This window comes from Hyperolius riggenbachi, chromosome 4, assembly GCF_040937935.1.
Source record: "Hyperolius riggenbachi isolate aHypRig1 chromosome 4, aHypRig1.pri, whole genome shotgun sequence".
NCBI lineage: Eukaryota > Metazoa > Chordata > Amphibia > Anura > Hyperoliidae > Hyperolius > Hyperolius riggenbachi.
In genome coordinates this window covers 205,546,401-205,573,848 of record NC_090649.1, presented here as the reverse complement: position 1 = coordinate 205,573,848, position 27,448 = coordinate 205,546,401, and the positions used below count along the sequence as shown (strand labels likewise).

At 45.3% G+C, this 27,448-nt stretch overlaps 1 protein-coding gene across 2 annotated transcripts in view; it reads left to right on the top strand.

Moving 5' to 3' along the window:
- Positions 1-4,146, top strand: part of COPS7B (COP9 signalosome subunit 7B) — a 95,825-nt gene extending 91,679 nt beyond the window's left edge. For both annotated transcript variants that reach the window (XM_068281276.1, XM_068281275.1), the window contains one exon: positions 3,022-4,146. In XM_068281276.1, coding sequence (XP_068137377.1) covers positions 3,022-3,180 — 159 coding nt within the window. In that variant the 3' untranslated portion in view covers positions 3,181-4,146. The remainder of the gene's footprint in view (positions 1-3,021) is intronic.
- Positions 4,147-27,448: the final 23,302 nt, after the last annotated feature.

Genomic DNA, 27,448 nt, shown 5'->3' with positions numbered 1-27,448 from the left:
CGATTTTGGCATCAGTGTTTAACAGAGATATTGGTCTGTGTGATACACATTTTGTGGCCAGCTTATGAGGCTTAAAGAGGAACTTTACCGAAAATAGTAGTGTGTGGGCGGGGGGGGGGGGGGGGGGATAAATCAATACATGGCAAAGTGAGAAATTAAAAAATAGAAGAGAGATCAAGAAACTATATTCACCATGTAAGTTGTCCATATTGTTTGATCCACGATCAACCTGCATGCAATCATCTTTACTACTACCAGACATGGAAAAAAACTAGACAGCACCAACTGCTATTATCTATAACCACACCGCCTACCAATGTGATGGGCTCATTCTGGGTACACACTGAGATATTCTAGTCTATTTACTGTCAGATCGATTTGCTTTCTGATGGATTTCCCAACTATTTCCTATTAAAGTTAACGGTACCCAATCGGAAAATGTCCGGTAATCAATCGGAAAGCAAATCGGACATGTTGGAAATAATCGATCTGACAGTAAATTGACCATAAAATCTGTGTGTACCCAGCATTAGGCAGTAATGCACTGTCATGTTGAGGGGGAAAGATCAGCCCACCCACCTTTCTGCCCACCAACTGAGCTTTTTGTTGTTGAGCTCTGATTGCTCCTGCAATGTTTTTTTTTTTTTTTTTTTTTTAAATCCTTTTTTTTAAATAAAAATTTGCCCCCCCCCCCCCCCCCCCGCCAGCCAATCACCGTGATCTGCTCCTGTCTTCCAGGTGGACAGTCCTGTGACACGGCTGTCCTCAGTACAGCGCTGCCGTAAATCGTGTAAATAGACGTCCGTTTCGCCATCTAACATCCCCGCAAGGAGACTGACTGAGCAGAGCATTGGCATGCGCAAATCCCCACCCCAGGACTTGACGCCAATTGGCGTTAGGCGGTCCTAGAGCTGCCGCCACGTTCACGCCAATTGTCATGACGTGGTCATTAGAAGGTTAAATCAAAATGTAAAAGCCACATGTTTAGGCTGGCATTTATGATTGCATAACTTTTCCCCCTGTACACATCACTATGTACTGATCTGAGACAAGCTTATGCGCTTTGGGTCCTAGCACTTTACAAATGTTTTGTCGTTGAGACATCAGCTTAGTTATAATACATATTGCAAAAAGGGTGTGTGCATCAAACACCAAGTGAACCCTTATATACCTGGTTTTGCAGATAAGGCCTAATTAGCTTATTCATGAGACACTGCTCAAGCTAATCTGCTTTCGCATGCCAGGATATGCAGGGTTTTGCCAACTAACTCACCGCGACATTTTTTGCCCTGCGGTGGATTAGTTTGCGCAGCAATTAGCACTTATCCAGGATCGCCATGTGGAGGTCCCCCCCAGGATCCCAGGAAAAGGGGGGCCAATAGGGCGCTCCAAGCACTCTCACTGCTCAGAGACCCTGCAGCCGCCCCCCTGGGGGATAGGTTAAGAAGTGCGGGGCGCCCCCCTCCAAGCGCTGCCACCGCCAGGGAGGGCTGCCCGCACCCACCTCCCAAAGGATAGGACCTACCTTGTTTCGTATTGCCTCCAAGTGCATTATTAGTTCGGGCCAAAAGTGCGCAACTTGGGAGCACTACGACGGGGGGGAGGGGGAGTAAAGCATAGATCACCCCAAGCCCGGTAAAGCTCAGGGGTGACTCTACAGCTCCACACCCCAATGAGGAAATGGGCTGCAGACAGCCCATGTAAAGAGAGTCCACAACCTACCTCCAGAGCAAAGGAACTGAAAACCTATTGCAAAAAGGGTGTGTGCATCAAACACCAAGTGAACCCTTATATACCTGGTTTTGCAGATAAGGACTGCGATCCGGGGGGGAGGGGGAGATCTCCACGTGGAGATCCTGGATAAGTGCTAAATGCTGCGCAAACTAATCCCCCGCAGGGCAGAAATGTTGCGGTTAGTTAGTTGGCAAAACCCTGCATATCCTGGCATGCGAAAGCGAATGCAGATTTGCTTGAGCAGTGTCTCATGAATAAGCTAATTAGGCCTTATCTGCAAAGCCAGGTATATAAGGGTTCACTTGATGCACACACCCTTTTTTGCAATCCGTTTTTAGTTGTAATACAACTGTAGGTCCGTGTGCTTAGCATGTCCTGTGTCACTTCAGAAAGCATTAAAAGCATGGGCAATTGAGGGAGAAACAAGACTGGTACTAGACGCCATGGAGCAAAAGGAGATATGGCTGTGCCAGCGTATGAGGCACATACACGTCCAGATAGCCACGTGCAATGTCTAATATGGAAGAAAAATTGTGACCCTGTGTCTTATGAAAATAGACTTTATTGCACAAAAGCCAACATTCGATACTGTGGCTAGCAGTGGGGTGAGTGGAGCCTGACAGCTGTGAAACTATTCAGGATCAGTATAGCTAGGTGAAGGTAGTGTGCTTTAGCCTCTGAAGGATCCGGTAACTACAAAACTGCTGTCTGGCTCCACCCACCTTCACTGTTAACTAAAATATCTATGTTGGCTTTTGTGCAATTAGGTGTAAGTCTATTTTCACGAGACACAGTCCCACCATTTTTCTTATATATTAACAGCACAAGAGCCAGCAAAGCCACATCTAAAAAATAAAAAAAAATAGTAATTTTCCTTCAAAATCTACCTATTAACAAAGAAATAAAACATTGAGTGGGGAATGGAATCCTCCTGATCTCAGACATTGCAAGTACTCTATTGTCAGCAGAGGGCAGTAGTTGCCTGCAATGTAAAATTCACGTTACTTGTTTAATTAACGCTTACACACAATTTAATGCATTCCTATTGCTTCCATGAGCTAAACTGATCCAGAATGCCTGTGTGAAAATGATTTAGTCAGTTCTAGCGTCATGTGCAATTTTCACAAGTACTTCTATTGAGTTATACGGTGTATCTTTTGTTAATAACCTGAAGGAATTAAATGTTCTCCCCATCTCTGCACTGCAGGTTTGATTATCTGTTGTATAGTCTTTTTGTTTCAGCAGCTTTATTTGCACACATTATATGCTGCTCTTTTGGTCTAACAGGTGACAAATATAAAGAAGACTTTGAAAGCAACAGCTTCCTCAACTGCTCAGGACACTGACCAGCACCTTGCAGAGCGAGAAGGGCCACCTCTAACTGAGCAAAGGCAGCCCACCAAAAAGATGTCGAAGGTTAAAGGTCTAGTGTCCAGTCGCCACTAATGGAGCCACAAACTGGAAGGAGGCTCCAGGAGTGCTCACCTGCTCCTGGATTGTTTACAGACTTAACCACACATCACCATTGTGTCAGCCTCTTTTTACCCAAAGCCTCCAGAGAGCCTGCCTGCTAGGAGGGACAATAAACCCATTAGCACTAACACTGCTGTGACCCAGCTCAGTTTGCGATTTGTTGTCCTGGCAGATCAGGACATCTTGCCTAAATCCTTCTCTCTGCTCGAGTGGCTTGTTGTGTCAAGTCATGGCAGTGCACAGCAGGCTTCTCTGCCAGAGACAGGATTATAGAAATGGCTGCTTATTGCTGCGTGGTTCTAAAATCCCAGGTGACTATGGTCCTGTCATCTCTGTGTGGAGATTTAACATGTGCAGTAGGGACAAGTTTGTATAGCAGGTTTTCCTATTTTCTTAAATGTGCCCTCTTAAAATATTATTTTTTCAGGAAATTGTATTTTCTTTCTTCCTATGTCGGGCAACCAACTTTTGACTTCTATGAAAATATAATAGTAAATTGTTGAGTCTCTGGGTAAGGGGAGATAGAAAAACTCCAGCTTTTAAAGGCACTTTTTCTTTTGTACCTGAAAGATGTAAGGGTTTGTTGGTCAACCTCTGACATTCTACATAGTCTCCGCTATGAGCAGAAGGGAATAACCTGTAAATACAAGAGGCATATACATATGTGCTGCTTCCATCTGCAAGGCCTTAGAATCTTCCAAGGAGACATGTTGATGCTAAGGTAAAGGAACATACTCTCTGCACAGAACACTTATAGTTCAATGAAAATGGAATAGCTGGGATAAGCTTGCCTACAAGTGTCAACTTTGCAGAGATACCGCTCTGCAATGTCCCACATCTGTTTTTGGCTTGGGCAGGTGGATCCATTCTATGATATACACTGTTTCCCTCTCTGTGCATCTAAATCTCCAAATAATTATTAAAAAAATACAAATCTTGGAGGTGGTTTATTTTTATGTATGAGAACATAACATTTTCTGCTTCTGTATTATTGTTTTGACTGTATCTATTGATCTGTCTTCATGGGCTAGAGTATAATTGGAGTGGTATGTTAACCTGAAGTCAGGTATTTTAAGTCAATTGTCAGACATTATAATATGCTTTGTAAGCAGAGCTTTATGTGGTCTGTGGCCATATAATAGAAACGGTATCAGTGTGTTACAGAATGAGATCACAATTTCTTTGCTACATAAGCAGGGATCTAGCATATTTATACACTTTGGTGTTTTGGTTTTTTTGCATATGAACAGACTACTTAAAGGACAACCAAGGTGACATGATGAGATAGATATGTATGTATAGTGCCAAGCACACAGATAACTAGGCTTTGTATAAAAAAAAAATCTCTACTTGAAAGAGTTAAACATCAGTCTGTCTGGGTCGGGACCGGGTCAGACTAAAGCATAACCCTCACTGATAAGTAATTACAGCCATAAAGCACTTTCCCGTCAGAAAATGGCTTCTGAGAGCAGAAAAGAAATAAAAAGGCTCAATAATTCATAGATTTCAGCTCTGGCATACTTCAATGAATGTGCCATTGAGCAGAGACAATGAAACAGTAAAAACTAGATTTAAATATAGATTTAAAACTGGGATATCTAAAAATAAAAAAAAAATGTAATTTTTAGGAGAGGGAGGATAGATATAATTGTTTTTCTCATCAGTTTACTTTTCACCTCTGATGTCCTATGTCCTTAAAGTGAACCAGAGACAAAGCACTCATGTATTTTACCACATGTATCAGTGGGAACATTAGAGAAAATGCCTACCCTGCTCGGTTTCATTCTTCACTGCTCAGCTTGCTTCTTATCAGCCCTGATAAAATCCCCAACTGAGCATTCAGTCTGGCTTTGCTCAGGAGTCGTCAGAGCAGAGCCAGAAGGGGGCAGGCTTGGGCTTGAAAAGTATCAGAGAAGACAGACTCGGCTATAATGATTCCTGAGCAAAGCCAGACTGAATGCTCAGTCGGGGATTTTATCAGGGTTGATGAGAATCAAGTTGAGCAGTGAAGAATGAAACAGAGCAGGGTAGGTGTTTTCTCTAATGTTCCCACTGATATATATGGTAAAATACATGAGGGGGCTTCATCTCTGTAGTGTGACTTATAGGGATCCTGAGCAGTGGGTTAAATTTAAAAATTGGTACTTACCTGGGGCTTCTTCTAGCCCACCGTAAACTGCAAGGTCCCCCGGCATCCTCCTGGGTCCGGCTGGCACCTCTGTTACCAGTGACGCTGCGGCTGAGTGTCGGCCCAACGCTTTCTGAACCGTGTCTACCCGCCATCATGCCGGCCGATATGTGTCATTACGCTGGCCAGTGTGACAGTCCCGTGCATGCGTGGTTTTCTAACTATGAACCGCGCATGCATGGAGCGTCACGGTTCAGGGAGCGTTGGGCTGACACTCAGCCGGAGTGTCCAAACTGGTAAGTACCAATTTTAAATTTAACCCACTGCTCAGGGTCCCTTTAAGGGCTTGTTCGCACCCGGATCGCAATCATCTAGCAATTGTGATTTTGTGGCACATATCTTCTACAATTGTTTGTGCAGTGCAAATGCAGTGAGAATAGTCTCATAGGAATACATTGTTACAGCGCTTTTGCTGATCGCCGGCAAAGTGCTGAAACACTCCTGTGTCAATTCAGAAAGCGCCCCAGTGTGAGCTAGGCCTAAAAGTTTGAAATTGGTATATAGGGCATCAAGGTCTGTTTGAAGATGGTGGGATGGTAGCTATACAGTTCTATTTTGCAGTTCTATGATTTTGCCCACTCTGTGTCTTGCTCTGTACGAGGTGTGAAATGAAGTTGGAGCAAAGGCATTTGAAACGGGCAGTAGGACACAGGCAGTTGACACAACTGGAAAAGACGAGTGCCTTTTGCTTTTTTATTATTATTTTTTATTAAAATAATCTTTAGGTTTTATTGTGGCCCTCCATGCTGAGGAAAGTGGCACAGTGTACATCTTGTGCAATGTATCAGTTTCTACAGAAGACATTTGAGGGTGTGTATTGTCTCATATTGAGTGGATAGTGCTGCTCTTCTGTGTAGCTACTCTGATTCAAAATGTAAATGATACAGCATGGAGGGTTAACTTGCCCATGTGCCCGTCTGCAGCCTATGCATTCCATTCACATCTCACACTGCGTTCCACGTCACTTCAGCGCTTCCTCCTTCCGGCTTGGAGGAAGAGTGTGAGTGTCACGGAACAGGACTTGCAACACGAACGAAATGCATAGGACTCATGGGTAAGTTAACCCCTGTCTCACGGGGTCACAACTGGATCATTTACATTTCTAATTTGAGTAGTTATGTACTCGTAGCTACTCGGAAGAGCATGGATTGTTGAATTATAAACCATAATCAGGGGGTTAAAGTGAACCTCCGGACTAAAAATCGACTCGGCAGCACTGAAAAGGCTTTGTGTTTCTTTAACCGTTTCACAGCATCAGAACTTTGTTTCTCATACAAGCCTCATTTTTTAGCTGCACAGAAGAAAACTGCCCGGGCTTTTTCCCCCTGATGCTGTGCAAAGCATGATGGGATTTCTGATTTTGTTGTTCTCGTTCTGCTGTTTTGGTGCAATTTTTGTTTATTTTTTTTACATTTTGAATTTGACATTTGAAGCCTAGCATGTGCAGGTGGGAGGGGTAATCAGGACACAGGATAGTTGGAATTGTGTCTCCTGCTCCTTGTCACCTCCTTTCAACCAAAAAAATGGCTGCCCCATGACAAAGATGGCAGCCCCAATGAATCACAAACATTTGCCTGTTCTTTTAAAACAGGGTGGGTAAAAAATATTACCTCTCTCTATTCTAATTAACATAACTAATGTAACTTGATGATAGTATGTTTGGTTAGGCTGAAGTTCCCCTTTTAAGTGAACAGCTCATACCACTGAGATCCATTGGTAATATGGAAAAAGAGCCTTGTGCTCACTGAACAGGAACTGGTGGGGCTTAATGAAAAGGAAGTATACATGTTTGGGATGATGATTCTAGGGCTGCGAGGTGGCAGCAGTATACAGTGGGTTGCAAAAGTATTTGGCCCCCTTGAAGTTTCCCACGTTTTGTCATATTACTGCCATAAACATGAATCAATTTTATTGGAATTCCACGTGAAAGACCAATACAAAGTGGTGTACATGTGAGAAGTGGAACGAAAATCGTACGTGATTCCAAACATTTTTTTTTTTATAAATCACTACAACGTGGGGTGTGTGTAATTATTCAGCCCCCTTTGGTCTGAGTGTAGTCAGTTGCCTATAGACATTACCTGATGAGTGTTATTGATTAAATAGAGTGCACCTGTGTGTAATCTAATGTCTGTACGAATACAGCTGATCTGTGATGGCCTCAGAGGTTGTCTAAAAGAATATTGGGAGCAACAACGCCATGAAATCCAAAGAACACACCAGACAGGTCAGAGTAAAGTTATTGAGAAATTTAAAGCAGGCTTAGGCTACAAAAAGCTTTCCAAAGCCTTGAACATCCCACGGAGCACTGTTCAAGCGATCATTCAGAAATAGGAGTATGGCACAACTGTAAACCTACCAAGACAAGGCCGTCCACCTAAACTCACAGGCCGAACAAGGAGAGTGCTGATCAGAAATGCAGTCAAGAGGCCCATGGTGACTCTGGGCGAGCTGCAGAAATCTACAGCTCAGGTGGGGGACTCTGTCCATAGGACAACTATTAGTCGTGCACTGCACAAAGTTGGCCTTTATGGAAGAGTGGCAAGAAGAAAGGCTTTGTTAACAGAAAGCATAAGAAGTCCCGTTTGCAGTTTGCCACAAGCCATGTGGGGGACACAGCAAACATGAAAAAAGGTGCTCTGGTCAGATGAGACCAAAATTGAACTTTTTGGCCAAAATGCAAAACGCTATGTGTGGCAGAAAACTAACACTGCACATCACTCTGAACACACCATCCCCACTATCAAATATGGTGGTGGCCGCATTATGCTCTGGGGTTGCTTCTCTTCAGCAGGGACAGGGAAGCTGGTCAGAGTTGATGGGAAGATGGATGGAGCCAAATACAGAGCAATCTAACAGGAAAACCTCTTGGAGTCTGCTAAAGACTTGAGACTGGGGAGGAGGTTCACCTTCCAGCAGGACAATGGCCTCGATTCATAAAGCATTTCCGCATGCGGAAATGCTGAAAACGGCTCAATTTACCGACCACACAGCAAAATCTGTATTCATAAAGGCTTTTTCCGCATGAAAAGCCGACATTCGCCAGCAGAGTGATAAATCACCACTTTGTGCGGTGATTATCTTAACAAAAGTAACAAATGTCAATTCATAAAGGTTAGAGGAAGCAGTATGCAGACGGGGATTACCGCTACCTCTGATGTGGCGAGAAGAATGCGGAATACATTGCAGTGAATGGGACAGACCTCCCAAGCAGCTGCAGAGAAAACACAGCACGGAGGGACTACGCCTGCTTCTCCTGTTTCCGCATGTCTCCCGACAGCCTAACGCTAGCCTACAGTGGAATATCTCCGCATGCCTATCACAACTAGAAACATTTTTATGAATTACCACCCTGAAGGCTGAAATACCGATAGCGGTGTTTCCCCGCTCGAGTTTACCTTACCGACAGCACTTTTATGAATCAAGGCCAATGACACTAAACATAAAGCCAGGGCAACAATGGAATGGTTTAAAACAAAACATATCCATGTGTTAGAATGGCCCAGTCAAAGTCCAGATCTAAATCCAATCGAGAATCTGTGGCAAGATCTGAAAACTGCTGTTCACAAACGCTGTCCATCTAATCTGCAAAACAGCTCCAGCTCAGTCAAAGAAGAATGGGCAAGGATTTCAGTCTCTAGATGTGGAAAGCTGGTAGAGACATACACTAAAAGCCTGCCAGCTGTAATTGCAGCAAAAGTTGTTTCTACAAAGTATTGACTCAGGGGGCTGAATAATTACACACACCACACTTTGCATTTTTTTTTTGTTTTTTTTTAAATGTTTGGAATCGTGTATGATTTTCGTTACACTTCTTATGTGTACACCACTTTGCATTGGTCTTTCACATGGAATTCCAATAAAATTGATTCATGTATGTGGCAGTAATATGAAAAAATGTGGAAAACTTCAAGGGGGCTGAATATTTTTGCAAACCACTGTATGTCCTCTAGCAAGCAGGGATGGGACTGACTGTTGCAATTGGAATAGAAATGCAGCTTAAGTCAGGTAGGTACTGGTGGTAGTGGACTCGATAATCAGGTGGGTAGAGAGGGCAATTTTTTAAAGGAACCAAGCATTCCACACGTTGTCTTCTAGGTGCCTGGGTTTGGCATATAGTGGATCGTATAGACCAGTGATCTGCAAACTTGGCTCTCCTTCTGTACTGGAACTACAAGTCCCACAATGCATTTGCACGTATGAATCATGACTGTGGCTGTTAGACTCCCACAATGCATTGTGGGACTTGTAGTTCCTTAACAGCTGCAGAGCCAAGTTTTCAGATCACTGGTATAGACCAATTGATGGGTGGGGCTGGGGTGGACCCAGATGTCAAAGTACACAATGGTGCCAATGACAAAGTTAAAGATAAAAAGTTCTAAAATAATATATCAGGGAGCTAGAAGTTAAATTCAAGGTGAGGACCTCCAAGGTGGAGTTTTCTTGATAGACTGCTAGTGCCACATGCTTCATCTGAAAGGTTGTGGAAGCATAGGTACTGTGTATTTGATGATTTTAGGCACTACAATTTGGGGGCAGTCAAGGCTTCCATCACTGAACTTTCCTGGCTACCTCAACATCACAAAGGTCTTTTATGCACAGATCAACTCAGCAATACAATAATATCCTACCATGGCAAATGGCTAAGAGCACACAAGGCAGAATCACTAGCGTTGCATGTGTTTTTTGCCCATCATGAAAGTCTATGGATCGCGTAATAAAAAGCTTATCTTTGCACAACATGCTGCATATTTCTGGAAAAGGCATGAGAAACACACACAATGTATTTCAATGGAGACTTAGAAGATGTGCGTTTTAATGTTTTTTTTACATGTGTTTTTGATGCGTTTATTAAAGAAATATGAGGGCTCTTTTACACTACATGCAATTCTGATATTTATGCTATTTTAAAAAGCTCTACATGCTGCTTTTTTCTGCTGTTTTATTCTTGTGTTGCTAGCATCCAGTGAAAATCAGAATGGCATCGCTATTGCAGTGTAAATTACGTCTGATACTGTATTTTGCTCTATTGAAAAAGAGAAAATATTGAATAAAATGCAAACACACCAAAAAGGCATGCAAAACGCAAGCGTATACAACACACCCAGTCTTACTAGCTGATACAGGAAGAGCAACATACAAGTAAACTGCTGCCTCTCTGTATCTGCAATATGTTTATACAGAAGTAGATTTACCTTTTAAAGTGCACCTGTCATTTTAACACTGCTATAAGTTATGAATTTTAACTATGATTACCGTGTACTGTTTGTTATAGTAACAGGTGCCCTTTACATCTAAGATATTTATTCATCACTAATGAAGTTGAAGAATCGGACCATCTCTGGTTGTAAGACCAGCCTGTATGTTTGACCGTCACGATGAAAGTGATAGTGAGAAGCCCAGCTGTTTTCTGCAAGTATCCTAGAGCTTTTTCTGAGTTTGCAACCAAAGAATGAACCTTAGGATTTTCAATAAAAGGATAAATTATATCCCACAGTCATGCCAGCTGCTTTAATCCCAAGGCTGCAGGCAAACATTACGTAATCCAGCTGTCTGACTGCCCTCCAGCACCTGGAAACTCCATCCATTTAGCCTATTAAGCTAGTTCTGTGCAGAACATTAGCAGAGCATCTGCAAGTTTTGAAGGCTTTCCACAGGTCATGTGATACACACTCAAAACCCTGGAAAGAAATCTGTTCTTTGCTCATAAGACTGCATGGTAAATGCATTGCCTACATGTGTAATGCAGCACTATTTATGGTACACCATGACTGCCACTTACATATACACATATACATTTAAGAGTATGCTGTTTTGGGACTACAGCTGAGCAGAGCACCCGAGTATTCACTGCTTTCTTGGTGCCAAGATTTTAGTTAGAACAAGACATTACTGCTTGCTTGGCTTAAAACACTGAAGCAGACATGTCAACAGTGACAAAGCATTGCCTTATCACTCCCTCTGTGCGGGGCTCCTGTTATACAGTATCTGCTCCAGGGGATAGGTGTTGGAACTAGAAAGACATCATAACTGCTGCTTATTTTTTAAAACTGTCCTGTTATATTTCTGGTAATCTCTCAAATTCCCTGCTATGGGAGTTTGTCATCAAGGTATGACGACTGTGCTGTGTGCAAACATGTAAAAGGGTTCTTCAGTCAAGGTTTAGAAGGTAGTGGCATAGGAATATTAGTTAAATGGTAAGTATTATAATAAAACAAAACAAACGATTTTAAACCAGTGTCTGCTTGACTTCACTTCTTTTTAACCCTTTGTGAAATTGGATAATGTACCTCTTCTATCCATTCCATCTGCAGGAGGGAACTGCAACGATCGAAGATGTTACCTCTGCGGCCACGCCATCCCGGGTGTCGCTTCCCGACTCAGGTGGGACAGGGGTCTCTATTGCACAGCAGCTTAGGTCCACACGCCTGCGCATGGAGCAAAAGGACCTTTATGGGCGTAGGAGACAGATCAGCTGACATATGTCAGCTGACTTCTACCTGTCAATATACCTTGCAGGTTGGTTCAGCCCCTTGGGCGGGGCTGCTTGAATCTGCCTTCAGTATTTAAACCTGGAGTTGTTACTCTGTCCTTGTCTGCTGTCGTGAATACTAGTGTGTTAGCGCTCAGACCTTAGATTAGTTCCGGTGTGTTTTGATCTGATTGGAAACCAGGGATTTCACACAAGACTAGGACTTTTGTTATTTTTTATATTGTAGTGAGGTTTCTGTTGATGATAGATGTATATGCAATAATTGTGATATCTATAGTTAGCTCATTTGATTGTATTGATTATTACTGATTCCCTGTGTATGACTCTGGCTAAACTCTGACTCTGATCTCGTTTTCTGATTCTGTACTTCTGCCTATCTGCCTTAATGTTGCTGAACCTCTGCCTGATTACCGATTACTCTTCTGCCTCACGATTCTGTTCTGAAACTAACCTCTCTGTTGCTGAACCTTGCCTGTCTGACCATTCTACTCTCCAGTGGTGCTCCCCACTGGTGAGGTGTGCTATTTACCCACCAGCACCTCTGGTGCGGTATCGCTACTTTTCCTTAAAGTGACCGATAGTACCTTGCCAGCTCCACTGGAAAGGTCTAGCTAAACTATTTGGTCACGAGCTCTGTTAATTGGATTGTCACTTAAACTGATAGTACCTTGCCAGCTCCTCTGGTAAGGTTTTGCCAAACTATGCAGTTGCTGTGACTGTTAGTACGTTCCCAGAACCCCCGTAGGTCTGGCCGTATTTAGAAGTGCCTTTCAGCTAGTGCCAGCCAGCACCTCTGAAGGGGCCTAGCTCTATTGGTTTCTGAGGCTCATCAGCTCCACTGATGAGCACTCGTTAATTACTCTTTATTCCCACCAGCTCCACTGGTGAGGAGTTCACTAGCCTGCAGTACTGTCTGAATCACCTGCTCCTTAGGTGATCGCTATTTGCAGTATTGTTTGTATCACCTGCTCCGCAGGTGCCCTCTTGGCTGCAGTACTGTCTTAAATCACCTGCGCCTCAGGTGATCACTAGGCTGCAGTACTGTCTGAATCACATACTCCTCAGGTGCCCTCTTGGCTGCAGTACTGTCTTAAATCACCTGCTCCTCAGGTGATCACTAGGCTGCAGTACAGTCTGAATCACCTACTCCTCAGGTGTTCTCTAGGCTGCAGTACCATCTGAATCACCCGCTCCTCTGGAGATTCTAGCCCCTCAGTATCAGTATCTCCAGCTTGCTGGGACTTGTACACTATTATACTGTCAGTGTACTGATTGTGCCTCACCAGCCTCTCAGGTGAGGTCTCGCAGAACTATTAAGTTACAGTCGCACCAAGCATTACACTCATAGCATCCTTGTGGCTATACTAGTATTATTAGCGATTCTGCAGATCACCACATAATCAAGTATGTCGTCTGCATTATTAGTGATTCTGCAGATCACCATATAATCAGACGTCTGAGTTGCGGCACCTCACCGTTACAGAAACACTATACACTCTTTGGGGCCTACTATCATGTATGTGCTGGCACTTACCCTGTCCTCCTCTTGGGCACTGGAGCTGGGGTTAATAAGCTGCTTGGGTAAGAGAGCTCTGCAAGAGGAGGAGAAGGCTTAGCACCCCTCCATCCTCCCCGCCCCCACCTCAATATCACCACTCTGCTCTGGTAAAAAAAAAAATCCCACCAAAATGTTACAATCTAAAAAAAAAAAAAAAAAAAAAAAAGCACGTCAAAGGGCTCTATTAACCAGTTCACCCCCAAGGGTTTTTACTCTAACGGACCAGAGCAATTTTCACTTGTCAGTGCTCCTCCCTTTTATTCCCTAACTTTATTACTACTTATCACAAGAAAATTATCTATACCTCGTTTTTTTCGCCACCAATTAGGCTTTCTGTGTGTAGTACATTTTGCTAAGAATTTTTTATTCTAAATGCATTTTAATGAGAAAAAAAGAAAAAAAATCATTATTTCTAAGTTTTCAGCCATTATAGTTTTAAAATTAAACATTCTCCTGTGGATAAAACAAACACATTTTATTTGCCCAGTTGTCCCGATTATTAAACCATTTAAATGATGTCCCTATCACAATGTATGGCGACAGTATATTATTTTGAAATATAGATGTTATTTTTCTGTTCTGGCCCCTATGTAATAGATTAAAATTAATTTTCCCCCATACAATATAGATTAAAAAAGATGAGTCCCTAAGGCAACTATTTATTTATTTTAGGCTGATTTTTGTATGTACTTGTAAATGTATGTATTTTGTACGTGTAATATACTTTTTGGCCACAAGATGGCGCTAGTGAACACTCGTTATAGGAAATGTTCACTTTTTTTTTTTTTTTTTACACTTAATTGTTACATTTCCTGTTTTTGTGAATGGACTTAGCCGCTGTTCGCGGTCACGTCCATTCACTCCAGGCACTGCGATTGGGTAGAGGACCGTTCAGTCCTCTTCCCCAATCACTCAGCACGGGATCCCGACGGAAACGGCGGCGGTAGAGGCACGCACACGGCGGTAGCAGCGGCGGGAACGTGCGACGTATTAAAACGTCATGTTGCCGTTAATAGGGTAAAGCATGACATTTTAATACGTTAGGATGCCACTAAATGGTTAACAAAACTTCTCATAAATGACTTGTGTATCACCTGATTGATAAAAATAACCTTTTTTTTCATGTGACAATAGTCACAACAAACTAAAAGCACAGAAATCCCTTAGGCCCCATTCACACCTAAAAATGAAAACGCAAGCGTTTTGCGTTTTTGTGCGCTGTCCCACCATCCCCCGTGCTCCACTGTGCACTGCGTTTTTTGCAAAAAGCGCATTTTCAGAATGGTTTTGTAATGCACTCCCTGACGCAAGTCACGAAGTGAACTCTTTGATCAGGAAAGAATAAATACAATGTGTTTATTCTTCACGCAATGCAATCGCTGCACAAAGCGATTTTGTGAGCGTTTTGCATTTTTTCCTATACCTTCCATTATAGCAAAAACACCTTCAAAATGGTACAGGCACTGCTTTGCTGAGCGTATCAAAAACGAACCGCGCAGCTGTGAACTCTCTCATAGCGAATCCTTGCACAAGCATTTTATGGGCAATTTAAAAACTCGCCTGAGCTTAAAAAAAGGCGGAAAACTCCCCTAGTGTGAACGGGCCCTACAAGAGAAACCGTGACCCAGAATTGAACTTCATCTCAATCAGTAGCTGATACCCCCTTTTCCACGAGAAATCTTTTCCTTTTCTCAAACAGATCATCAGGGGGGTCTGTATGGCTGATATTGTGGTGAAACCCCTCCCACAGCGTGCTGTCATGACCATTGTTGCATTGTGGGAAATAACAGCTGTTTACAGCTGTTTCCAACTGCCAAAAAAAGCAAGCAGCTTCTTCCACTGACATCATCTGCCAGCAGTAAAAATATCACCATGTGATAAATGTCAGAATGTATATCAGGGAGAGGAGCGATTTTACAATGGGCAAACACTGACTAAATCATTTATACATAATTATTGTAAAAATGAAGCACTTTTTTTTTTAGCACTTTTTTTTATTACATTATTTTCATTGGAGTTCCTCTTTAACCACTTGCCGACCGCCCACAGCCGATGGGAATGATCACCATTCAATCACCTGTCAATCACCCCCTGTCATTGCCACCCATCAATCAGCCCCTTGCGGGCAATCTGATCACCCACCCACACTATCAGATCGCCCGCAAACCTGCCCTCAGATCACCTCCCAAGTGCATTGTTTACATCTGTTCTCTACCCTAAACACCCACTAATTACCAATCAATCACCACCTGTCACTGTTACCCATCAGATCAAACCCTAATCTGCCCCTTGCGGGCACCCAATCACCCGCCCACACGCTCAGATTGCCCTCAGACCCCCCCTTATCAATTCGCCAGTGCATTATTTACATCTGTTCTTCCCTGTAATAACCCACTGATCACCTGTCAATCACCCCCTGTCACTGCCACCCATCAATCAGCCCCTAACCTGCCCCTTGTGGGTAATCTGATCACCCACCCACACCATCAGATCGCCTGCAGACCCGCCGTCAGATAACCTCCCAAGTGCATTGTTTACATCTGTTCGCTCCTCTAAATACCCACTAATTACTTATCAATCACCACCTGTCACTGCTACCCATCAGATTAGACCCCTATATGCCCCTAGGGCACCCAATTACCCGCCCACACCCTCAGAACGCCCTCAGACCCCAGCCCTGATCACCTCGCCTATGCATTGCTTGCATCTATTCTCCCCACTAATCACACCTTGAGACACCCATCAATCACCACCTGTCACCCCCTAGCACACCTACCCATCAGATCAGGCGCTAATTTGCCCCGTGTGGGCTCCTGATCACTCGGCCAAACCCTCACATCCCCCTCAGACCCCCTTCCTGTCACCTCCCCAGTGCATTGATTGCATCTATTTTCCCCTCTAACCACCCCCTGAGACACCCATCAATCACCACCTGTCACCCCCCTAGCACTCCTATCCATCAGATCAGGCCCAATACAATCTGTCATCTAAAAGGCCACCCTGCTTATGACTGAGTGGAAGAAATATCTCTGTAAATGGACAATTGTGTGTAAAAAAAAATCAAAAAATTGTCATTTACAGAGATATTTCTCCCACCCAGCATGGGTATGTGTAAAAATACACCCCAAAACACATTATACTACTTCTCCTGAGTACGGCGATACCACATGTGTGGCACTTTTTTGCACCCTAACTGCGCTAAGGGGCCCAAAGTCCAATGAGCACTTTTAGGCTTTACAGGGGTGCTTACAATTTAGCACCCCCCAAAATGCCAGGACAGTAAACACACCCCACAAATGAGCCCATTTTGGAAAGTAGACACTTCAAGGTATTCAGAGAGGAGCATAGTGAGTCCGTGGCAGATTTCATTTTTTTTTTTTTTTGTAGCAAGTTAGAAGAAATAGAAACTTTTTTTTTTTTTTTTTTTGTCATGAAGTTTCATTTTCCGCTAACTTGTGAAAAAAAATAAAATCTATGAACTCACCATGCCTCTCAGTGAATACTTTGGGATGTCTTCTTTCCAAAATGCGGTCATTTGGGGGGTATCTATACTATCCTGGAATTTTAGCACCTCAGGTGGTCAGAAAAGTCAGAGATGCTTCAAAATGGGAAAATTCACTTTTGGCACCATAGTTTGTAAACGCTATAACTTTTACCCAAACCAATAAATATACACTGAATGGATTTTTTTTTTATCAAAGACATGTAGCACAATAAATTTGGACAAAAATGTATACAGAAATGTTACTTTATTTGAAAAATGTTAGCACAGAAAGTAAAAAAAAGAATCATTTGTCTTTTTTTGATGAATATAATAAAAACTAAAACTTGCAGCAGCAATCAAATAGCACTAAAAGAAAGCTGTATTAGTGACAAGAAAAGGAGGTAAAATTCATTTAGGTGGTAGGTTGTATGACTGAGCAATAAACCGTGAAAGCTGCAGTGGTCTGAATGGAGAAAAAGGCTCTGGTCCTTAACCTCCCTGGCGGTGCATTTCTATCTGGAATTAGGAGTCAAAAGCAGTACATTTTTTAAGAATTTTAGATCTCCAATTCTTAAGTCTTAACTCACGAAAATATATCAGAATAAAGGCCTGGTAGACATTCTGCATATAAATAAAAGACTGGAACACAAATTTGCTGAAATAATAAAATGTATCAATAAACTGAAAAAATAGGAAAAACTGTACAAATAAGGCAGCAAGAAGATAATTATATACATTATATGTACATGTACATGTATACTTAGTACACCTCCCGTGTATGATAAGTTTTAAAACAGGGAGCAGCACAGAGTCCAACATTGCAGTCAGGGCACTAGATGCGCGACTCCTTCCTGACTTTTTTGCCCCTCTCATCGGTCTTAGAGCAGCACACCACACATGTCCTGGTTGGTGTGGTTTTTTTGGCAGTGGGAGGTATGTGCTCCAGGAAGTGCCGGCCAGTGAGTCGCTCCGGGTTAACTACATAGGAGGCACGTCGCCCGGTTCTGGCATCTGCGTAGTGTTGGGCGAACAGTGTTCGCCACTGTTCGGGTTCTGCAGAACATCACCCTGTTCGGGTGATGTTCGAGTTCGGCCGAACACCTGACGGTGCTCGGCCAAACCGTTCGGCCACATGGCCGAACTAAGAGCGCATGGCCGAACGTTCCCCGAACGTTCGGCTAGCGCTGTGATTGGCCGAACGGGTCACGTGGTTCGGACCCGAACGCGCTCTGATTGGCCGAACGGTCACGTGGTTCGGGTAAATAAATACCCGAACCACGTCATATCTCCGCCATTTGTCTGTGGGTTTAGCTTTGGGTAGGCAGGCAGGGTAGTTCGCGCTCCAGCCACGCTAGCCAGGGTCCCCCCCAGTCATTGTGTGTCACTGCTGGGAACAGTAGTACACCGCTCGTTCAGCCACACTATATAGCATTCTGTGTACTGTTCTGTGTCTGCTGGGAATAGTGGTACACCGCTCGTTCAGCCACACTATATAGCATTCTGTGTACTGTTCTGTGTCTGCTGGGAACAGTAGTACACCGCTCGTTCAGCCACACTATATAGCATTCTGTGTACTGTTCTGTGTCTGCTGGGAACAGTAGTACACCGCTCGTTCAGCCACACTATATAGCATTCTGTGTACTGTTCTGTGTCTGCTGGGAACAGTAGTACACCGCTCGTTCAGCCACACTATATAGCATTCTGTGTACTGTTCTGTGTCTGCTGGGGATAGTGGTACACCGCTCGTTCAGCCACACTATATAGCATTCTGTGTACTGTTCTGTGTCTGCTGGGAACAGTAGTACACCGCTCTTTCAGCCACACTATATAGCATTCTGTGTACTGTTCTGTGTCTGCTGGGAACAGTAGTACACCGCTCGTTCAGCCACACTATATAGCATTCTGTGTACTGTTCTGTGTCTGCTGGGAACAGTAGTACACCGCTCGTTCAGCCACACTATATAGCATTCTGTGTACTGTTCTGTGTCTGCTGGGAACAGTAGTACACCGCTCGTTCAGCCACACTATATAGCATTCTGTGTACTGTTCTGTGTCTGCTGGGAATAGTGGTACACCGCTCGTTCAGCCACACTATATAGCATTCTGTGTACTGTTCTGTGTCTGCTGGGAATAGTGGTACAACGCTCGTTCAGCCACACTATATAGCATTCTGTGTACTGTTCTGTGTCTGCTGGGAATAGTGGTACACCGCTCGCTCAGCCACACTATATAGCATTCTGTGTACTGTTCTGTGTCTGCTGGGAACAGTAGTACACCGCTCGTTCAGCCACACTATATAGCATTCTGTGTACTGTTCTGTGTCTGCTGGGAACAGTAGTACACCGCTCGTTCAGCCACACTATATAGCATTCTGTGTACTGTTCTGTGTCTGCTGGGAATAGTGGTACACCGCTCGTTCAGCCACACTATATAGCATTCTGTGTACTGTTCTGTGTCTGCTGGGAATAGTGGTACACCGCTCACCCGCCACTGTATAGCATTGTGCTCTGTGTCGCTGCTGGGAATAGTGGTACACCGCTCACCCGTCACTGTATAGCATTGTGCTCTGTGTCGCTGCTGGGAATAGTGGTACTGTATAGCATTTCTGTACTGCCACTGTACTGCTGCCAGTCAGCGTGTACTGTAAGGATAAGTGAAATGAGGAAGAAATCCGGTGAAAGAGGGAGGGGCAAGGGAAGAGGTGTTTCCCCTGACGGTTCACGTACAGGCCACAGGGGAGCACCCAAGAAAACCCACTCAATACCGCCCATGTTGTCCAGGACAACAACCCTCACAAATCCAAAAGAACAGGACCAGATAATTACTTGGATGACCTCTCAAGCGTCCAGCAGTGGGTTAAGCAGCACCAGCACATCACGCACGAGGTCCGAGTCCTCAGCCAGTTACAAGGAGCCAGTGGGCACAAAGCTGACACAACCGGCAGCGACACCACGCACACAACTGCCAGATAACCAGTCCGATGAATTACCTCAGGACACAATGGGGTATTCGCAGGAGCTATTCCCAGCCCAACAAACTTCCACCTTTCAAAGGTCAATGGAGGAACAGCCAGAAATGTTGTGCCTGGATTCACAACCGTTAACTGTGGGAAATGCACCGCGCACTGAAATACAAGGCGAGTCCGAAGAGGACTCGGAAACCCAAATCCCAGAGCAATTTGGGCAGGAGGGGTTGCAATTGCAGGAGGTCGGCCGACAAGATCTGGAAGACGACGTTGGAGTGTGCTGCGCAGAGGTTGTTGTGGGGAGCTCTACTCCACGGCGGCGGCCCACAATGACATATGACGAGTTTGAGGAGATGGAAGAGGAGGGTATGGACAATGTGGACAGAGACCCAGATTTTGTTTGTGAACGAGAACATCGCCGTCGTAGCAGCAGCACAGATGAGTCTGTTGAAGAACCCACTGCTGCACGAGCTCGCCTTGTGCCACAAGGTAGGCGGCGCGCAATTTCAGGCACCACAAGCGTGGAAGTTCAAGTGAGAGGCAAAAGAGGAGCAAACAGAAATCGCCAGCAAGGAGGCAGGTGCTCCAAAGTCTGGGCTTTCTTTGAAGACTGCACTGAGGATGTTACCATGGCGATTTGCAAGGTGTGCAAGACCCGCCTGAGCAGGGGGAAAAGTATTAACAACCTCTCCACCACCAGCATGAGCCGTCACATGCTATCCAAACATCCCACTCTTTGGGCAAACGCGTCAGGACAGGGTACCAGAAACAACACTGCCTCCCTTGGGTTCACCAGACCCGCCTCAGCAGCAGCAGTAGCCCAGCCATTGCGTGGTTCACAACATTCACAAACATCAGACGACGCTGACACTGTCACTTTCCGGAGTAGTGCTCTTGAGGTCTCCCAGTGTTCTTCAAACACAACAACCAACAGCCCTTCCGTGTGCAGCGCTACGGTTCAGTTGTCTGTGTCGGAGATGTTTGAGCGCAAGAGGAAATTGCCAGCAAATGACCCCCGGGCCGTGGCAGTAACAGCCAGCATAGCCAAGCTTCTGGCCTGCGAAATGCTGCCATATCGATTGGTGGAGACAAACAGCTTCAAGGGCATGATGTCAGTGGCCATCCCACGTTACGTGGTTCCCAGCCGCTACCACTTTGCACGCTCTGCAGTGCCTGAGTTGCATGAGCACGTGGTCAGCAAAATAACCCGAAGCTTGAAGAATGCCGTTGCCTGCAAGGTTCACCTCACCACTGACACCTGGACGAGTGCGTTCGGCCAGGGTCGATACATCTCCCTTACCGCGCACTGGGTGAACCTTGTGGAGCCTGGCAGCGATTCCTCACCTGCTACGGCACGGGTGTTGCCCACGCCACAAACAGCTGCACCGCCGTCCCTCCCACTGGATAACAGCAGCACCTACCTCTCTGACTCCTTCTCCTCCAACGCATCTCAAAGCTGTACCTCATCCGGAAACGCTAACCCAGCAGCAGTAGGATCGTGGAAGCAGTGCAGCACAGCTGTTGGCATGCGTCAGCAAGCGTTGCTGAAGCTAATCTGCCTTGGGGATAAGCAGCACACAGGGGAGGAAATTTGGAAGGGAATAAAGGAACAGACGGATTTGTGGCTGGCACCGCTGGACCTGAAACCGGGCATGGTTGTGTGTGATAATGGGAGTAATCTCATTCGCGCTTTAAGGTTGGCTAAGCTGACACACATCCCTTGCCTGGCGCACGTGATGAACCTAGTAGTTCAGCGGTTCCTGAGGACATACCCAGGCGTGGCCGATCTTCTGTTGAAGGTGCGTCGAGTGGCCAAACATTGTAGAACTTCCAGTACTGCTTCGGGGGCACTCGCCAAGATGCAGGAGCGCTTCAATCTCCCCCACCATCGCTTGCTGTGTGATGTCCCTACGCGCTGGAATTCTACGCTGCACATGCTAGCCCGCTTTTGCGAGCAGAAGAGTGCAGTGGTCCAGTACATGACGGCGCAGTACCGAGGCGCATCCGGCCAGCTGCCAAGCTTCTGTGGATCCGATTGGGCCAACATGTTGGACCTCTGCCAAGTCCTCCAAAATTTTGAGCAATCCACGTTGCTTGTGAGCAGTGACAACTCTTCAGTCAGCATTACCATACCACTGCTGTGTTTACTGAAGAGGTCGATGTTAAAAATCAAGGAAACAGCTGTCATGATGCAACTGGGGGAATCTGAAGGAGAAAACGATCAGCGTGATGGTACCAACATCAGGCCATCCGCCTCAGGGAACGCTGGCCCCAGCAGCTATGACGAAGAAGAGGAGGAGGAACAGCTGGAGTTGGAGCAGGAATTTCATGCCACCACTGACGAGGGCCAGAGCGGTGCACGTTGGACTTCCACAATTCAACGCGAATGGTCAGCAGAAGCAGACCAGGAGGAAGGTGACGACTATGATGCATCACAACAACTATCACAACGCTCACAAGAGGATGATGAGGATTCTGGTAGGACTCTGGCACACATGGCTCAATTCATGCTAGACTGCATTGAACGTGACCCACGCATTGTGCGCATTCTGGACAACACCAATTACTGGGTTTATACCCTTCTGGATCCACGGTACAAACACAATGTTCCAAAACTGCTTGAAGAAAGAGTCAGACAGGTCAAAATGGAAGAATACCAGCAGGCCCTTGTGGAGACTTTAGAGAGGAGATTGACATCCTCCCCCTCCTCTAGCCAGTTGTACGCAGACAGACTGACTTCCGCAAACCCAGGACGACCAGGAGGGCAGCAAACAACGCAAGCCGCAGCTAGTACCCAAAAGGGAATGGTATCGGCAGTGTCCTTGGAGTGGGAAAATTTTCTGACACCCATGCAGCAGCAGCCCACAGAACAGCAAGCGTGCAGATCCACCTCCAACACCGATCGCCTGGAGAAGATGGTCAAGGACTACATGTCAGATGACGTAGCTGTGTCTAACAATCCATCTGCACCCTTCAACTATTGGGTATCGAAGCTAGACACCTGGCACGAACTGGCAATGTACGCAATAGAGGTGCTGGCTTGCCCGGCAGCCAGCGTTATGTCGGAACGCTGTTTCAGTGCTGCCGGAGGCATCGTCACAGATCGGCGTATCCACCTCTCCACAGAAAATGCAGACCGTCTGACTCAAATTAAAATGAATCAATCCTGGATTGGAAACGACTACGCAACACTCCAGGACCCCAACCAAGTAACATGACCAATGAACATCTGGGATGGTTTAGCGTTTCCGGTCCCTGTTTATTGAACCTCTCATCTGTATTACACTTATGACTGCATGGCGGCAAAAAGCATTGCTATATCCGCACGCTTTTTGTCCTCATGCAAGGCCTGTGTTGTTGTGTCTCAAAAAGCTTGGCCTTCTCCTCCTGCGCCTGCTCCTAGTCCTGTTCCATCACGTCTGCTGCTGCTGGGTTAGCATTTCCAGTCCCTGTTTATTGAACCTCTCATCTGTATTACATTTATGACTGCATGGCGGCAAAAAGCATTGCTATATCCGCACGCTTTTTGTCCTCATGCAAGGCCTGGGTTGCGTCTCAAAAAGCGTGGCCTTCTCCTCCTGCGCCTGCTCCTGTTCCATCACGTCTGCTGCTGCTGCTGGGTTAGCGTTGCCGCTCCCTGTTTATGGAACCTCTTATCTTTATTACATTTATGACTGCATGGCGGTACAAAGCATGCTATCCGCACGCTTCTTGCCCTCATGCAAGGCCTGGGTTGTTGTGTCTCACAAAGCGTGGCCTTCTCCTCCTGCACCTGCTCCTGTTCCATCACGTCTGCTGCTGCTGCTGCTGCTGCTGGGTTAGCGTTGCCGGTCCCTGTTTATGGAACCTCTTATCTTTATTACATTTATGACTGCATGGCGGTACAAAGCATGCTATCCGCACGCTTCTTGCCCTCATGCAAGGCCGGGGTTGTTGTGTCTCACAAAGCGTGGCCTTCTCCTCCTGCGCCTCCTCCTGTTCCATCACGTGTGCTGCTGCTGGGTTAGCGTTACCGGTCCCTTTTCCTGGAACCTCTTATATGTATTACATTTATGACTGCATGCCGACAAAAAACATGTTACCTGTGCAAAGAAAACAGACATTTCCCGCATTTAAAAGACAGTTTTCCCTTTGAAACTTTAAAATCGATTTTCTCAAAAACTATAAGCTCTTTTTGCAAATTTTTTTTTTCCTCTTGTACCCACTCCCAAGGTGCACATACCCTGTAAATTTGGGGTATGTAGCATGTAAGGAGGCTTTACAAACCACAAAAGTTCGGGTCCCCATTGACTTCCATTATGTTCGGAGTTCGGGTCGAACACCCGAACATCGCGGCCATGTTCGGCCTGTTCGGCCCGAACCCGAACATCTAGATGTTCGCCCAACACTACATCTGCGGCAGTCTGGTAACTCAAACAGATACACTCGCACATCCTCCATATGTAGTCCACGTGAGTAATTGGCCTTTCACTGCGCTGCTTATAAAGTACATAGAAATTCCACAGAGACTGCTCCAGAAGATGTCGGAATATCTTTTTATAGTACTTCTGCTGCTGCTTGCGGGATAAAATGTCACTGCTTGGTCCGCTCTGTCCACTCCACCCATTGTTAGGTTGTAGTCCACCACAACCTGAGGCTTCTGTATTTCCTTTCCTCCTCTCGTTTTGGTGGGAACAGTGGAGGTGTCGTGGACCGTGGAAAGGAGACAAACGTCTTTTTTATCCCGCCAGCGGAGAGCCAGCATCTTTCCTTTCTGCCAAGCAGCTATGTCACCGGGTTTCAATTTCTGCTTCCCAAAAGATGTAGGCATCTCCCACCTGTTCGGCCTAACTGTGCCGTAGGCATCAGTGCGACGCTTTATGAGGATCTCAAAGAGTTCCGGTGAGGAATAAAAATTGTCCATGGTGACACAATATCCCTTGTCCAGTAACGGCTCAGCAAGTGATAAAACGGAACTTGTCGCCACTCCATAGTCGCTGAACCGAGGATTGAATTTTGTTCCCTTTCCGGTGTACAAAACTGTATTCCAAATGTACCCGGTTGAAGACTCACACAACATATAAGATTTTATTCCAAAGCAGGCCCGCTTAGAAGCTATAAATTGCAGCCAGCTCAGCCTCTACTTGTAAGCCATCAGGCTCTCATCCACGGATATATCCCGCTCTGGAACATACGTGGTCCTGAAGTTCTCCACCACCATCTCGTACACTTCCCAGATTTTTTTCAGTTTGGGAGCAGGGTGAGTGGACTCCTCAAAGGTGTCATTATTGGCGAAATGGAGAAATTTCATGATGAGCGAAAACCGGTACTCGCTCATCACCGTACCAAAGAACGGGGTCGCTATCATTTTGTTGGTGGTCCAATACCACTTCTGCAGGGGCTTCCCTACAACCCCCTGCAGAATGATAAGTCCCAAAAATAGCTTCTTTGGTGACCGACTCCCAGGTCCTGCTTCTTGAGAAGGGGCGTCGTGGAGCAGCCAGTTGTTGGGTGGCATAACGATTAGTCTCCTCCACAATCTTCTCAATAACGGCCTCATCAAAGAAGAGCTGTAGGTAGGCCATGGGGTTGTGCTCACACACTTTCTTCATGCCAGGCTCCCCAGTAAAAGGAAAACGGGGGGGGGGGTGGCTGTGTCTGAGAAAGGTCAATGGGGCACCAGACCCGGACATCGCTAACATCCGTGGTGATGGAATCACTCTCGCTGTCGCTACCTGGGTCGGATAAGAGGTCCCCAGGTGTGTCACTGTCACTTGAGTCCGCCAGTGGCTGCAAATCGCTGTCCTCCAACTCCACCAGCGATTCCGCAGCGAGCTGCCTTCTTGAAGCTGACGCCATAGCAGAATACAGGCAGACAGAGGTCAGTGAAAACGGCAGGCAGAGAGTTGTCAAATCCACGCAGAGGTCGGTACAGGCAGCAGGAAGAGCAGTCAAAGTCCAGGCAAAAATCGGTACACAGAAAATCAATCAAAGTCCAGGCAAAATCAGTACAGGGAGAAGGCAAAGAGAATAGTCAAAAATCCAGGCAAAAATCAGTAACGGGTATCCAATAATCAATAATCAGCAATCAGCAACTCACAGATCAAACAGCCAGCTGCCACGGTCTCCAGAGAGCAAATGGCAACATTGAATTGAATACAAACTAACTTGTATTCAATGCAATGCTACTTGTGGCCAATCAGATCACTTGTAATTTTTTTTATTTTTTTTTATATTCTGCCTCCCTCCCCCTGTGGCCAATCAGATAACGTGTGTCATTTTTCATTTTTTTACTCTCCCTCCCCCTGTGGCCAATCAGATTGTTTATTATATGTATTTTATTATTACTTCTCCCTCCCTACCCGTGTGGCCAATCAGAGTCTTTTATTGTCATTTATTTTTTTCCCTGACTCCCTCCCTCCTTCCCCCATGACGGCACGCCGCCCCCCAACGTCACGCCGCACCGCCGCTCCATGCCACCGATTTGGCCGCCGGGTCCCCGGAAGATCAGACAGGTAATGGGGACTCCGGCGGCCGGGAGGGAGAAGCCTGGGTCCCGCTGTGCAGAGTGATCAGCGCGCGGGACCCAGAGAGACAGAGCGCGCAGTGTTTTTAGCCAGCCCGACCTGTGTTCGGGCTCACCGCTTTCAGCACACAAAGCGGAGCCTGAACACAGGTCAGGCTTACCGCCAGGGGGTTAAGGAGTAGAAAGGCTGTGGTCCTCAAGTGGTTAAGCAAGAAAACTGATAGTATTTATTTGGCCAAAATTAAGTGATCATTACCACTTTTCACACATGACGAGCTAAACCCTCTCTCTCTCTCTCTTTTTATCAAACAGCAAAGTTTATTGGTGCAATTATAATGAGCATGCAATAAACAGGCTTTGAATTAAAGTCTATGTCCAGTCTCCATTGCAGTTCACACTGATTATAATGCGTGTATTTAAGCAATGTGCAAATATGAATCCAGGATAAGGGCCCTTGCACACCTAGTGCATTCCATTTTGTTTGTGATTTTCCAAACGTAAGTACAGTAAAGCTACATTTGGAATTGTGGGAATGCATTCATACTGAATGCAATTCTGACTTTCTAAAAAGACAATTATAGTTCTGCATTTTTTCTGTGTTTCGACTGAGGCGAACGTAGTGTAAATTGCAAAACATGGCATGAAAAACGCGTTTGCATTTGCGATTGCATTTTGTCCTTTATGGTGTGAAAGAGCCCGAAGACTCATAACATATGAAAACAGTACATATCTTCCTATGGAGTTATACACCTATACTGAACAGCTTTAAAGCTTAGGCATTTAAAGATATCGCTACATGACTAGTCACAATTGAATAGGCCAAAGGCTAAGAATTATCATATTAATAACAATTAAGTGCTGGAACAGGTTTTGTAGCTGACAAAGAAAATGTCATTCTTGATTTACAGCCATTAACTAATAAATTGTGTGTCTGCAGTGCAACCATATTGCACAGCTGAGAACACATCAAAAGCCCCCTCTAAACCATTCAATTCCAGGTGCGATCGATCAAATTTGATTGGATCGAATTTGATTAGATCTATTAAAT